The following is a 12,489-nucleotide window of genomic DNA, read 5'->3' on the forward strand; positions in this document are numbered from 1 at the left end:
AATGGTTCGATTGGTGTCGATTAAATAATTGGCGCACAGCTGGTCAAGTTCTTCCACTTCTTTTCTCTTTTCTCTCATTGATTGATATATGTAACATATAATCGTCCAGCATAGCAGAAATCTTGCACATTATTCTCTTTCATTGGTTTTTTCCAATAGCGCGACGAATGTCACGTTTGGTCAATCGAAAGACATCATTGAATAATTTTTCCTCAGAAATTTATTTGTGAAATTGATTGTAAAAATATATATATTATAAAATTTCTGCTAAATAATAAAATCTATCACTCTAAATCTATCTCTAATTTTGTTTGGGAAAGAAGTTTAGGGAAGAAAGTTTGGGACTAATGGTAACGTATCCATAACGTTATTAGAGGAACGTTTCAATATTCGATAAATACACAGACCATTTATTTTCGGCACAAATCGTATTTATTTTCATATCATAAATTTTCTAATTTTTTTGTTACAACAATATATACTATCGCCGAAAATAATAATTGCTTATTTAATCGCCCAATTATTCAATTGACACCATTTTTTCAAACGGTTGATATAATTTTGCAAAAAAAGAGAAGTTATCTAATCACTCTCTCTCTCGTGTTTTACCATCAATGAGGTACTTTTAAGTAAGATTTCAATTTTCGTATCAATCAATTTAATCGAGTATTTATGTAAAACTTGAGCAACGATTTTGTATTTTTTCTTGTAAAGTGAAATATATAACGAGATTTTCTTTTCGTAAAATTTTTTATCGTTAAATCGAGATACATATTCTCAAATCGAGTTATTAGTTCAAATTTCAGTTGTGACTGTTCTAAAATTTAGTGATTCCAAAGTTTACGTATGATTTTCTTTGGCTTTTTGTTCTTAAATTCGTCAGGTATTCTATGCCTCGAAATAAAATCAACAGTTAATAAATCACACTTGTTTGCTTTTTTTCCCCTATATATCTCTCGTAGTCTTGTTTAGAAGTCAGCATGGTTAGAATCTGTTAAGACATCTCTCACCCTACTTTCTCTATTTTCAAGACAACAGGAGTCATTTAAGATTACATTATTAACAATTTTGAAGAATTTAATTGATTTATTTGCTACTTTCTTTACCATTTTCTCATCCTATTTTCTCTTGGAAGCTTTCGTTATATTTTTAATAACAAAACTAATAACTTTTTTTAATACTTGCTCAATTTTTATTCTTTAGAGTGAGATTTCACTCCAAAGAATTTAGAGTTTTGAATCGCGCATGCATCTCGTGTGCATCGTTTTCGGAGTCGTGCGAATCCTTACTTAATAGTATCTCGTCGTAATCTCAGTAAGTAGTTCCAGACAACCGTAGTCGGGCAGCTCGCGCAGCTCTCGTCCGAACCAGTCGGACGGTATGTCTTCGTCTGACGGCCGAGGACGGTTTCGACATTAATTCGAACGAGTACGTTTTATTTTATTGTATTTTTTTTTTCGACACACGCACGTTGTTTTGTCCGACGGTACTTTGTTACAAACGGGAAGGGGTGGAACTTGATGAGGCTCGACATTCGTTAATGGAAGCGCTCGTCGAACGATTCGCGTGATTCACGTTTTTCTCGCTGTAACTCTGCCGCACTTATAGATCCAACGTGACGTGTGTATATGTGTGTAATACTGGTAACAATCATTGTTCCGAAGGGATAGCAAAGAGGAAACGATAATTTTTCTTTAACAATGTGTCACGTTTTTCTCACGGCAAACTTTCTTTGCTTTTATATATTTTTATTGTACCTTTTTTTTGATAGAAAAGAATGAATATTTTTGTTTATATACTAGAAAAAAAATTTACTCAATTTTAATAAATATTTATAATACTATTATAATACTAACTAAATATTTAGATATTAAATATAAATATACATTTATTTAGTACAAGGACTATTAATTTGATTTATTATTTTTTATTGAGTAAATATTTATTATAAGTAAATACTTTGTTTTAGTACTATTTAAACAAGTATTTATTAAAATTTAAGTGAATTTTTTAACTCAATTATTGAATATTTTTTGAATTTAGTTCAGGAACAACTCGATTTTACAGACAACAATTCGATTTTTCCTCTCCTTTAAAGGAAAAAGATGTCTCGAAAAGACAAGAAGTATTGAAACAACTAAAGAGACTGACCGCTCGTCGTTGCTATCTTCTTCACTTCAATTTTTAATTGGTCGTGGCAAGATGTGTTTTTTTTATTGATCTTTACTTAGTATTTTCTTAAAGCACAATGAGGTCTCCTCCTAGCTCCTCAGCTCCTCGTCGCATCCGCCGTCCGTTTCGAACTTCTCGCGACTGCCTTTTACGGAGATTTACTTCGATTGCCTCTTACGTCCCATGTTGCAGATCTTGAAGTGGCACAGGGACATGTCTGAAACATAAATTGCGTTCGTTACTCGCCGTTGCTGTGGTTGCATCTCGATGAATGTCACATCGCTCCAATAATATAGCAATAGCACTAATTAACAATGATTTTGTCAAATGGATAATTTTGGAGGAAAATGAATCATATATTTTTTTGATGCTGAAAATGAGGTTAAAATTTATCCAATAGGCTCGAATTTTTTGTAATCGACATATTTGATCTTTTTAAAAAACTTGTACATTCTGCTAATAAATTAATAATAGTTTATTATATAGGATCTTTTTCTTACTTAAAATAATTTATTTTTAAAGCCTTTTATAATAAATAGAAAATCATCTTAAATTTAGTAGCTATTGCCTGCAAATCATTTTATTATTTGTTGAAGGGATAAGTACAGGAATTTTGTAATGCATGTTACTCAGAAAGCTCTTCTCACGACAAACAAATTTAAAATTAACGCAAAAAATTTAGTAAAATTATTCTTTCCTTGTATGCGCTCGTGTTTATCAACAAACAAATATAATTATTAACCGTCACAAGTTTATTGTCCTTCTGATTTTTATGATTATTTGTCATAATTTAAATAACGATTTTATTAAAATGTTCGATCCAAAAAAAATATTTTCTAGTTTAATTTTCACATATTTTAACAAAATCGTTTCTGTCGCTTTTTACACGTCGTTTTCACTACTCAAGAGCAGACGTCTGTGAAGCTGGCCCCTCATTGTCAAAATTTTGAAAAAATAAGCAGAGTTCTGGTTGCCCCCCGAAGAGTTCTAGAGTTCTCTATCAAATTTAGGAAGAGTTCTATTGATTAAAGCAGCGAAAACACTATTTGAAATTACGGGGGGGGGGCCAACTTCACGATTCTAGCGCAATGATTATTAAGGATAATCGTTAGAACTCTTTGGAGGGCTACCAGAACTCTCAAGATAACACCGGATTTCCGAGAAAAAAATTTTTCGTCTGTGGACTTAGAAAATTATTAATAATCTGTAACTTCAAAGTACCATATCTTTCTAAATATTGATTTTAGAGCATTGGTTGTTAAGGATAATCGTTAGAACTCTTCGTGGGGCTACTAGAACTCGTATCAGATTGCCGAATTTTTTTGGAAAAAAATTTTGGAAATTCGGTGGTTTCTTGAGAGTTCTGATAGCCCCCCAAAGAGTTCTATCGATTGTCTTCTATAGACCAACGTGCTAAAATGAACGGTTTAGAAGTTATAGCTCTTCAAAGTTGCAGAATCGTGAAGTTGGCCCCCCGTAATTTCAAATGTTTTCGCTGCTTTAATCAATAGAACTCTTCCTAAATTTGATAGAGAACTCTAGAACTCTTCGAGGGGCAACCAGAACTCTGCTTATTTTTTCAAAATTTTGACAATGAGGGGCCAGCTTCACAGACGTCAAGAGCAGTACAGTTTCGGTTGCTTCAGCCATATTCTTTTTTAATTGAAACGCGAAAAGAATGCAACGTCTAATATATATGTCTTTATCAGTGATCGTCATGCTTTTTTAGATTATTATTAGATCGCTTGCACTACTGTGTCACGTGACGTATAGTAAACGCAACGAGTGACACTTCGAGGCCGCGGTGAGAAAATATTTGAACTTAAAATGCGCTTTTTTTGTAAAATTAAAACTAAAAATGAAACTTAATTTGTACAACTACTCACTTTCAATAAAATTAAAGGCCATGAAAAATATTATCACGCATCTTAAATATATTAATATTCTCGAAGTTGCATTTATATAAACGTTTTTTATTTTTAGATATCATAAACTATCTCTGCTGTAAACGAAAAGACAAAAAGCCGCTTTCGTTTTTTCAATGAACGTAATTGTCAAAAATACCGCTTGTTACCTACTTTAAAGTTTAAATGAAAAATCTACAATCGGCGATCTCCCTTTCTCGAATCAAAGAATCAATTTCGAGGAATCAATCAAGAAAGGCACGTACGAGAAAGAGACAAAGAGATAGAGAAAAAACTAAAGACATATAATGGCGTCACGCGCCAATTGCTCCAATCAATTAGCATCGATCGCCTTCGATCGACTCGAACGCCGCGCAGATTGCCATATATATATATATATACCATATATATGTATGCAATACGTATATACATCTATTGACGAGAAGAGTTTATTCGTGAGATTATCGATAGCTGAGAAAATCTTTCGAATTTTCTAAAGATTTTCCCCCGACATTTACCGCCGAAATAGAAGGGAACGCATTCTCGGCCGCCTTCTTAGAAAATGAAAAAGAATTTTCCGCGAGATTTCCTGAAACGTGCGCGGCATAAGTTTCCAATTTTCGGGATCCAGTTGACTAATCCTGGGAGAAATGATAATTTCGAGTCATTTCACGTCGCTACGGAAAATCCACGGGAAATAGAAATGGTCCCGAATGTCCCAAACGTATCTCGTTACGTATCTAATGTTACTAAAACGTTTTCGCGTTAGATTCTTTTCGCGGGTTCTGCGATCTTTCGCTTTATATTCTATATCTCGCATTTTATTTATTCAATTTCTCTTAAACCGTTTCACGATATGATGCTCTCAATTTTTCTATCTTGTAAATTTTGATTAGGCTAATTAAACTTTTGATTAGAACAACACAACTTTTTAATAAAAAAATTAAAAATTTTGTAATTTATATATCAATTATAGATTATGGTTGTTCCAACATTTCTCTCAGTATAAATACAGATTTGAAAATAATTTTGGACCGTCAAAATAATTAGGAAACTTAAATATACAATGAGAAATGTTGTCAAAAATTTTGATATACAGCTTGAATGTTCTATAATAATTATTTTGATGGTCCAATAAAATTATTTTCAGAGCTCTGTATCTAACTAAATTTTTAGATATTTCAATTAAATCGTTCTTTCTTATTTGTGTGTTTTATATATATATATATATTTATTAAATTATATTAAATAATTATAAAAATCAGAAGGAGAGGTAGTGGATTATAACTCATGACGGTTGGTAATTAAATTTATGTGCAGTGGAAAAGAACGGTTTTGCTAAAGTATCTAAATATTTAGCTAAATCTGAAAACAAATTAATTATTTTGTTTAATCATCAAAATCATTATGTAGGACACTCAAACTGGTTGCTAGAGACTTTTTACGTTGCTCATCATGCTTGAATGTTCTATATAATTATTTCGATAGTTTTGAAATGATTTTCAGATTTTTAGCTAAATATTTAGATGCTGTAGCAACCGTTCTTTTTTTTATATATCGAGGTTCGCGTCTGTGTGATTTATCGTTTCTCTTTTATAAAAAAAAATAGATACTTATTATCACAAATAGTTCTTGTTTTACCCTTTTTTATGCTGGGTGTATCTCAGGAGTATTACGACGTTTCGGTGGGACTCGATTCGAGCCTGCATCTTCCCTTTGCAACAAAAATAAAAACTGTTAGAATACTCACAACTGACTGCGTTCACACCTTGTCGTTTGCCTGGATGTTGATGATCGTGGATCATAGCTGCGGGTACCGGCAACGCTTCTGGTTCCGCTTCTCCAGAGGAGTAGTCCGGTGGCGGTTGTTCCACTAACATCGCACGCTCCCGCTCCCTCGCCTTCGCCTCTAAGAGTGCCTGGATTTCGATCTGCTCGTCGGTGATTTCGTGCTCCTGCTCGACTACCCGATGCTTCTGCTCCATCAGCTGTTTTAGGCGGTTCACTAACATCTGTGATCGAGACAATAAGATTTCAGAGATATGATATAAAATAATTAAATTAATAATATGATTCTTCTTGTGAAATTTATGTATTATATATGTAGAGAAAATCCTTCAACGCGCGCGCGCGAATCCTCTGTCGACAATGATGAACTTTAAAGGCACACTTTTTTACTGTAAATAATTCTGATGTATCAATTTAAATCTATAAAAAATAAGTAAATTACAATCCAACTTCTATAATAGTAAAAATTTGTTGGTAAAGCAATTATATGAGCATGTAAGAATTTTTTTTAGATTTTTAAACAGTTCGAAATTAGAACAATATAATAAAAATCTTCACTAAAGTTTGAAGACAAAGATTGCGAATGAAGAATGAAAAATTTACATGGATATTACGATGGATAATTAAATATTCTAAAGATTTTAAAGGGGAGGAGTCTTCTATATTAATTTGAAACGAAAACCTTATATGAATAATGGCCGAAACGGCTTAATTTCAGGGATGTAGGAAGTAAAAGGAAAAATTTCATTTTCTTCTAAAAATTTAAAAAACCGATTAATTTGACAAAATTTTTTCTACGTTTCTCAAGAATATGAAGGACTTATCTTTTTAAAGACGTCAATAAAAACAAAGATCGATATAATTTGTAATTAAAAAAGATTATAAGATATAACTTGTGGTTTTTACACTTGTGATTTTGAATCTTATTTTATTTAACGATAATACAAAAACTAATTTTCTAGCTATGATTAATTTCTAAATCGATCGTTTCATAATGAATAACTTTTTAAGTTATCACTACAAAACCATCCGTTTAGTGATTAACCATAGATAGAGAAATACAATTTTTATATTATCATCAGGTTAAACATAATTATAATTAGCCTGAAATTAAATGAAAAACCGGGTCTAAGAGTATACTACTCACGATATTTTCCGCCTCGTCCGCGGAATCGCCGAAGAAGATGCCTGATGGCAACGGTTCCGGTCGCGGAAGCGCGTGGGCCTTGTCGCTGCCACTTGTGGTACAGGACAGCACGAGTGCCGCCAACAGACACAAGCTTGTCCTAGTGGCGGCTCGTCGGCTACCTCTTTCCGTCATTCCCTTGTATCTCGTGCTCTCTGCGAAAACGAGAAATAAGTGCGCTCGTACAGAAGATAAGGATAACATAGAGAATTAATATATGAGGTATCAGGATTTATTATTACAAGAATTAATATGTGACTGTAATGACGACTGATAGAGAAATTATACAAGGGAGAGAAAGATGATGTAGATAAGAATTATGAAAGAATTATGAAACATGTATTATGATAATTTACGAGTTAAGAGTTTTATCTAGTTGAGTCATTCGAAAGTCGTCTCTTACAGAAATCTATACTGGAATTTACTGGATACATACATTAATACAGATTATTTACTTTGAAACTACGTAGAAGTGGGGTATGTTAAGTTAGCACCCCAACTATAGTACTCAGGAGTTCTGATTAGAGTTCCCACTTCCTTTTGACGAGACGAAGAGTTCCCTATAGTTAATAACAAAGAGTTCCGCTCAATAAACATTTTTTTTTACAGTTTTTAAAAATGAGATGCTAACTTTTTTTCGAATTTCGAGGTGTAATAGTTCTGAGCGGCTTAATAGCTTCAATTTGCGATTGCCTAGAGTTCCTGATATGTAAAAAAATTTTCGAATATTAAAAAAAAAATTAAAAATTTTTGAAAAATTAATTTTTCGATACAATAGTTCTGATGATAATTCCTGCTTCTTTTTGACGATACGAAGAGTTCTCTATGATTTTTAATGACATATGCGCTTAATAATCATTTTTTAATAATTTTTAAAAAATGGGGTGCTAACTTTTTAACGAAATTCAAGGTCGCATAGTTCTGATCAGCTTAACAGAAGTATTTTGTAAATACCTAGAGTTCTTGATACATAAAAAACATTTTTGAAAAATAATAAAGTTTTAAAAAAATAGTAGAAATTTTTGACAATTTTTTTGAGAGTACCGAGTAGTTCTGAGTTGCGTTTCTTATAGTACTCGACGAGTTCTAAATTTTCAAAGATTTCCACTATTTTTTTTTAAATTTATTATATTTCAAAAATGTTTTTTATGTATCAAGAATTCTAGGTATTCACAAAATAGTTCTGTTAAGCTGATCAGAACTATGCGATCTTGAATTTCGTTAAAAAGTTAGCACCCCATTTTTTAAAAATTATTAAAAAATGATTATTAAGCACATATGTTATTAAAAATCATAGAGAACTCTTCGTATCGTCAAAAAGAAGCAGGAATTATCATCAGAACTATTGTATCTAAAAATTAATTTTTCAAAAATTTTTAATTTTTTTTTATTTTTCGAAAATTTTTTTTACATATCAGGAACTCTAGACAATCGCAAATTGTAGCTATTAAGCCGCTCACAACTATTCCACCTTGAAATTCGATAAAAAGTTAGCACCCCATTTTTAAAAAATGTTTATTGAGCGGAACTCTAGTTATTAACTATAGGGAACTCTTCGTCTCGTCAAAAGGAAGTGGGAACTCTAATCAGAACTCCTGAGTACTACTATAGTTGGGGTGCTAACTTAACATATCCGTAGAAGTGTGGACTGATTTATATTTTGATATATAATATAATTTTTTTAAAATAACAAATTATTATTTAATTCAAGGAATTGTATTATCTTCTTTGATACGCAGAGAAAAAAATTTACTAAATTCTAATACATGTTTATTTTACTTATAGAGTAAATAAATGTTTAGCTAAATAAAAAAATGATAGTTAAAAACTAATGGTTCTTTTGTGTCAAATAAATATGTATTTAAACATTTAGTTTAGCTAGTATATCATTTAAAGAAATATTTATCAAAATATAGTAAATTTTATTAAATTTTTTTTCTTAATGCATCTAATAGGAATAGGCTATTACCTAAACTTTAAATCTTAAGCCGTAATTACGGTTTAAGATTAGTCAATTATTATTATTATTATTAGTCAATTTCTTAAGAAAGCCAACTTTTGGTTGCAGCAGCCAATTTTTTTATTATGTTAGTCTATCCGCAATATCAATATAAAATTTCGATAGGTTAACGCAACCGATAAAAATGCTACGTCATAATCAGTCAATTTATATAACATAAATATGTAATAAAGTAGGAGGCACAAATAAGTTTAGAGGATCCACTTAATACAATCGGAAAGAATTTTCGACACGTAGACCCCCGTCGTAGCTGCATCGGTACCTCACGAACAGCGAAGATGAGAAAATTAAGAGAAAACATAATGATGATGATTGTATCGTGCACCCTGATGTTCCTCTCATCTCCGGTCGACAGATAAAAAGTTCTCGCGGGTTATCCGCGTGTTCACGTTGCGCGGGGGGTTCAAGCAGAAGGCGCTCGTCGGCGATGATCTCGCGTTGGTCTAATTGATTTTTTGCCTCGTCATGGACCGAGTCTTAGGAGCGAACAGGCGGGAACGGGTGGGAGTTTTGGTGCGATCCACGGGGCGAGGGTCTCCCGAGGGTTATCGCGGATTATCCTCTTGACCGATACGGCGTTATCGCGTGACGGGTTGCGTGTCACGTGATAACGAAGTAAAATCCAGTGCGAGGGAGTGGGACCGCGGCCAAGCTGTCGGGCACGAAATTGCGCGATATCGCGTGTCACGATGACGATAGTGGGAAAACGATAGTGACAGATGTGCGCAGACACGTCGCGCGTCACGGTGATCATAACAATGCTAGAGGAAAATAATGATAAATGTACCAGAAATCGGTGGCCACAACAGGAGCGATCGCCAATATTTGAAAAGTGAAAGAGAGAGAGACACCGCGCGTCTCTCGTTTAACTATTATTTATAGATTCTAAATCGATTTCGCGCTATTATTTACTGGCCGCGAGGACGAGCGCATCGCGACGCTCGCGTCGCAAACAAAACGATTAGAAACCAATTCGCTCGCGTTCGACGCAGAAGCACTGGCGATTTATTTATTAGAACACAGAAAGGACGGTTTTGCTGAAGTCTAAAAATTTAGATACAGATTCAAAAATGATTTTATCGAATTATCAAAATAATTATAATAATAATTAGCTTGATTGACGTACTCTAAGAAATGTTTTGTATTTTTAAATTAAAAAATTTTGTTGTTCTAATTTATAATTTAATATTTTGAAAATATTCCATCGCCATGAAGTTTTGAAGATTGCTTTGTCTTTTAAAGCTGAAATTGGACCGTTATAAAAAAATATGTATTAGATGTGTTTAATGAATATTTCATAAAGAATTGAATCGATTCCGAACAGTTGCGACAGATTCCTTGTCCATCAAGATAACTTTGGCCCAAATTAAAAAAATGTCTAGACAGCACGTATATCTAAAATCGGGATGTCAGACATCATAAAACGTCTCTGTTGGTCTTCGTTCATATTTATTGTACGATCATATCGTTTGAGTCAATATGGTTATGAAAAGTTCTAAAAAATAAAAAATTTCACAAAAAAAAAACAACATCGTACATCAAGAAACGAAATTATTACATAATATCAGAAAAGTTTTTAAGTAAAATATTAATAAGAAAAAAAATTACGTTCTAGATCGAATAAACCGAATAGATTCCGCAGAGATTAATTCCTCTTTTTTTATTAATACAGTTTAATTTTAATCTCATTGTGACTATTTTTTTATAGTTTCAAGAATTAGAAAAGAGTGAAGAGTAAGTTGAACTGAGATTACAGTTAATCTACATTGAAAAAAAAAATAGACGTAAGATGCCTTATCCTGAGTTTGAGATGCTACCTGGACATTATCAAAAGTCGGGCCAAAATTATCCCATTTTACAATACCGTTTAATTCAAACGAGCCGAGGGATGCAAGTTGTAGATGGAAGCGCGTGGAGGTCCTACCAGGACTTCAGTTGGAACCGCGGGAAGTAACTTTTACTTTGATCGAACCTCGATGAAAACTCGCGCTCTATCTCGCCAACGATACGACACGCGGTAGTAGAGTGAGCGACGAAGGGCTGTTGCACCCTCTATTATACCCGCGCAGGTATCCTCCTCCGCACCAATGTGCCGCCTTCCGCCCTCCGGGCACGTCTCACTTAACCACCCTGTAGTAGGTGTCTGACACGACGTGGACAAGAAGAAGGACTGTTCGCGACTCCCACCTCGCGTGTACCCTCGTTTCTTCTCATCGGTAAACGTTAAACAGCAAACGTACGTTTACTGTTTACAAATGATTTTCCTTGACCGCGCCGTTAAACCGGACTTGGAATTCCGACTTGTGGAATCCAAGGAAATCCTGATATCGTGTGAACGGAATTGTGAGATGATGTTGCATCGAGTGGTTTTCAATTTCCCTTCCATTGTCGAATCGAATCAGTGAGATCTTTCCTTCCGTCGAATCGCAATTTGTGACTTGTAATTTTTCTTACAGCTAGGGTTACCCTCTGAATCGGAAGAAAAAAGTACATATGTGTACTTAAAAAAAAAGATCCGAGCGCGGAAAAAAGGGGTTATAATTTTTTATGCGTTAAATATTAAGTATTCAATAAAATAAAATTTTTGGAACCTAATTTTTTTTATTGTCAATTCCTATTGACATAATTTTATAAATATAAAATTTTAATTGATGGCAGAAGTTTTATCATCTCAGAAAGAGTATAATAGTATTCTTAAACTTAAAATATTGGTAACCTTACTTATGGTTTAAGTAACAGTAGGAAAAATATTGTACTATGAACAAAAAATTTGCTGTAATAATAAGAGGTTACATTTTCATTTTTGCAAATTAAATTGTTTAGCTAGTATAAATAAATATTTTTGTTATTTATGTGACAAAAAAATGTATTTTTTTTGTAGAAACGCAAATAAAAAATAAAAGAATAATGTAAACAAATTTAACAACGGCTATTAGGAGTCAACGCAGTAAAAAGTGCGCAATAAATATTGTAAAAATAGAATTTTATTTGACTACTTCAAGATTTAGTATTAAACATATTTTTATATTATCGAATATTATCGTACATATTTATTGCGCACTTCTTACTGCGTTGACTCCTAATAGCCGTTGTTAAATTTGTTTACATTATTTTATTATAAGGAGTCCTTCAATATTATTATCGCTTTTTAAAAATAAAAGAATAATTTCTATTTAAGGTTCAATAGATTAAAGTCAAAAATAATAACAGAGAAATCTTTTTTTTATTATCTTTAGCAAATAAAACATTAAAAAAATTAATTAAAGCGATAATCTTTATAAAGGTAAATGCGATTTTCGGTATTTATTTGTTCTTTATATGTCATTTTGGTTCTTCGAAATTAATCAATGTCTTTTAATTAATGTAAATTAAATCGGTTTTTGAAATTAATCAGCGTCTTTTAATTAATGTAAATTAAA

General features: G+C 32.5%; 2 protein-coding genes across 2 annotated transcripts in view; one reads left to right on the top strand and one right to left on the bottom strand.

Moving 5' to 3' along the window:
• DNAlig3 (DNA ligase 3) overlaps positions 1–12,489 on the top strand; it is a 43,488-nt gene that overhangs the window by 4,122 nt on the left and 26,877 nt on the right. The gene's annotated exons all lie outside the window — the stretch shown is intronic.
• LOC108777113 (uncharacterized) lies at positions 2,195–10,999 on the bottom strand. The gene is made up of 4 exons (XM_018543915.1): positions 10,935–10,999; positions 7,012–7,205; positions 5,827–6,088; positions 2,195–2,389 (listed from the first exon to the last, which is right to left on the bottom strand). Exons 2-4 carry the CDS (start codon positions 7,183–7,185, stop codon positions 2,331–2,333), a joined length of 495 nt encoding a protein of 164 aa, XP_018399417.1. The 5' UTR covers positions 7,186–7,205; positions 10,935–10,999; the 3' UTR covers positions 2,195–2,330.

This window comes from Cyphomyrmex costatus, unplaced genomic scaffold, assembly GCF_001594065.2.
Source record: "Cyphomyrmex costatus isolate MS0001 unplaced genomic scaffold, Ccosl1.0 scaffold408, whole genome shotgun sequence".
Taxonomy (NCBI): domain Eukaryota; kingdom Metazoa; phylum Arthropoda; class Insecta; order Hymenoptera; family Formicidae; genus Cyphomyrmex; species Cyphomyrmex costatus.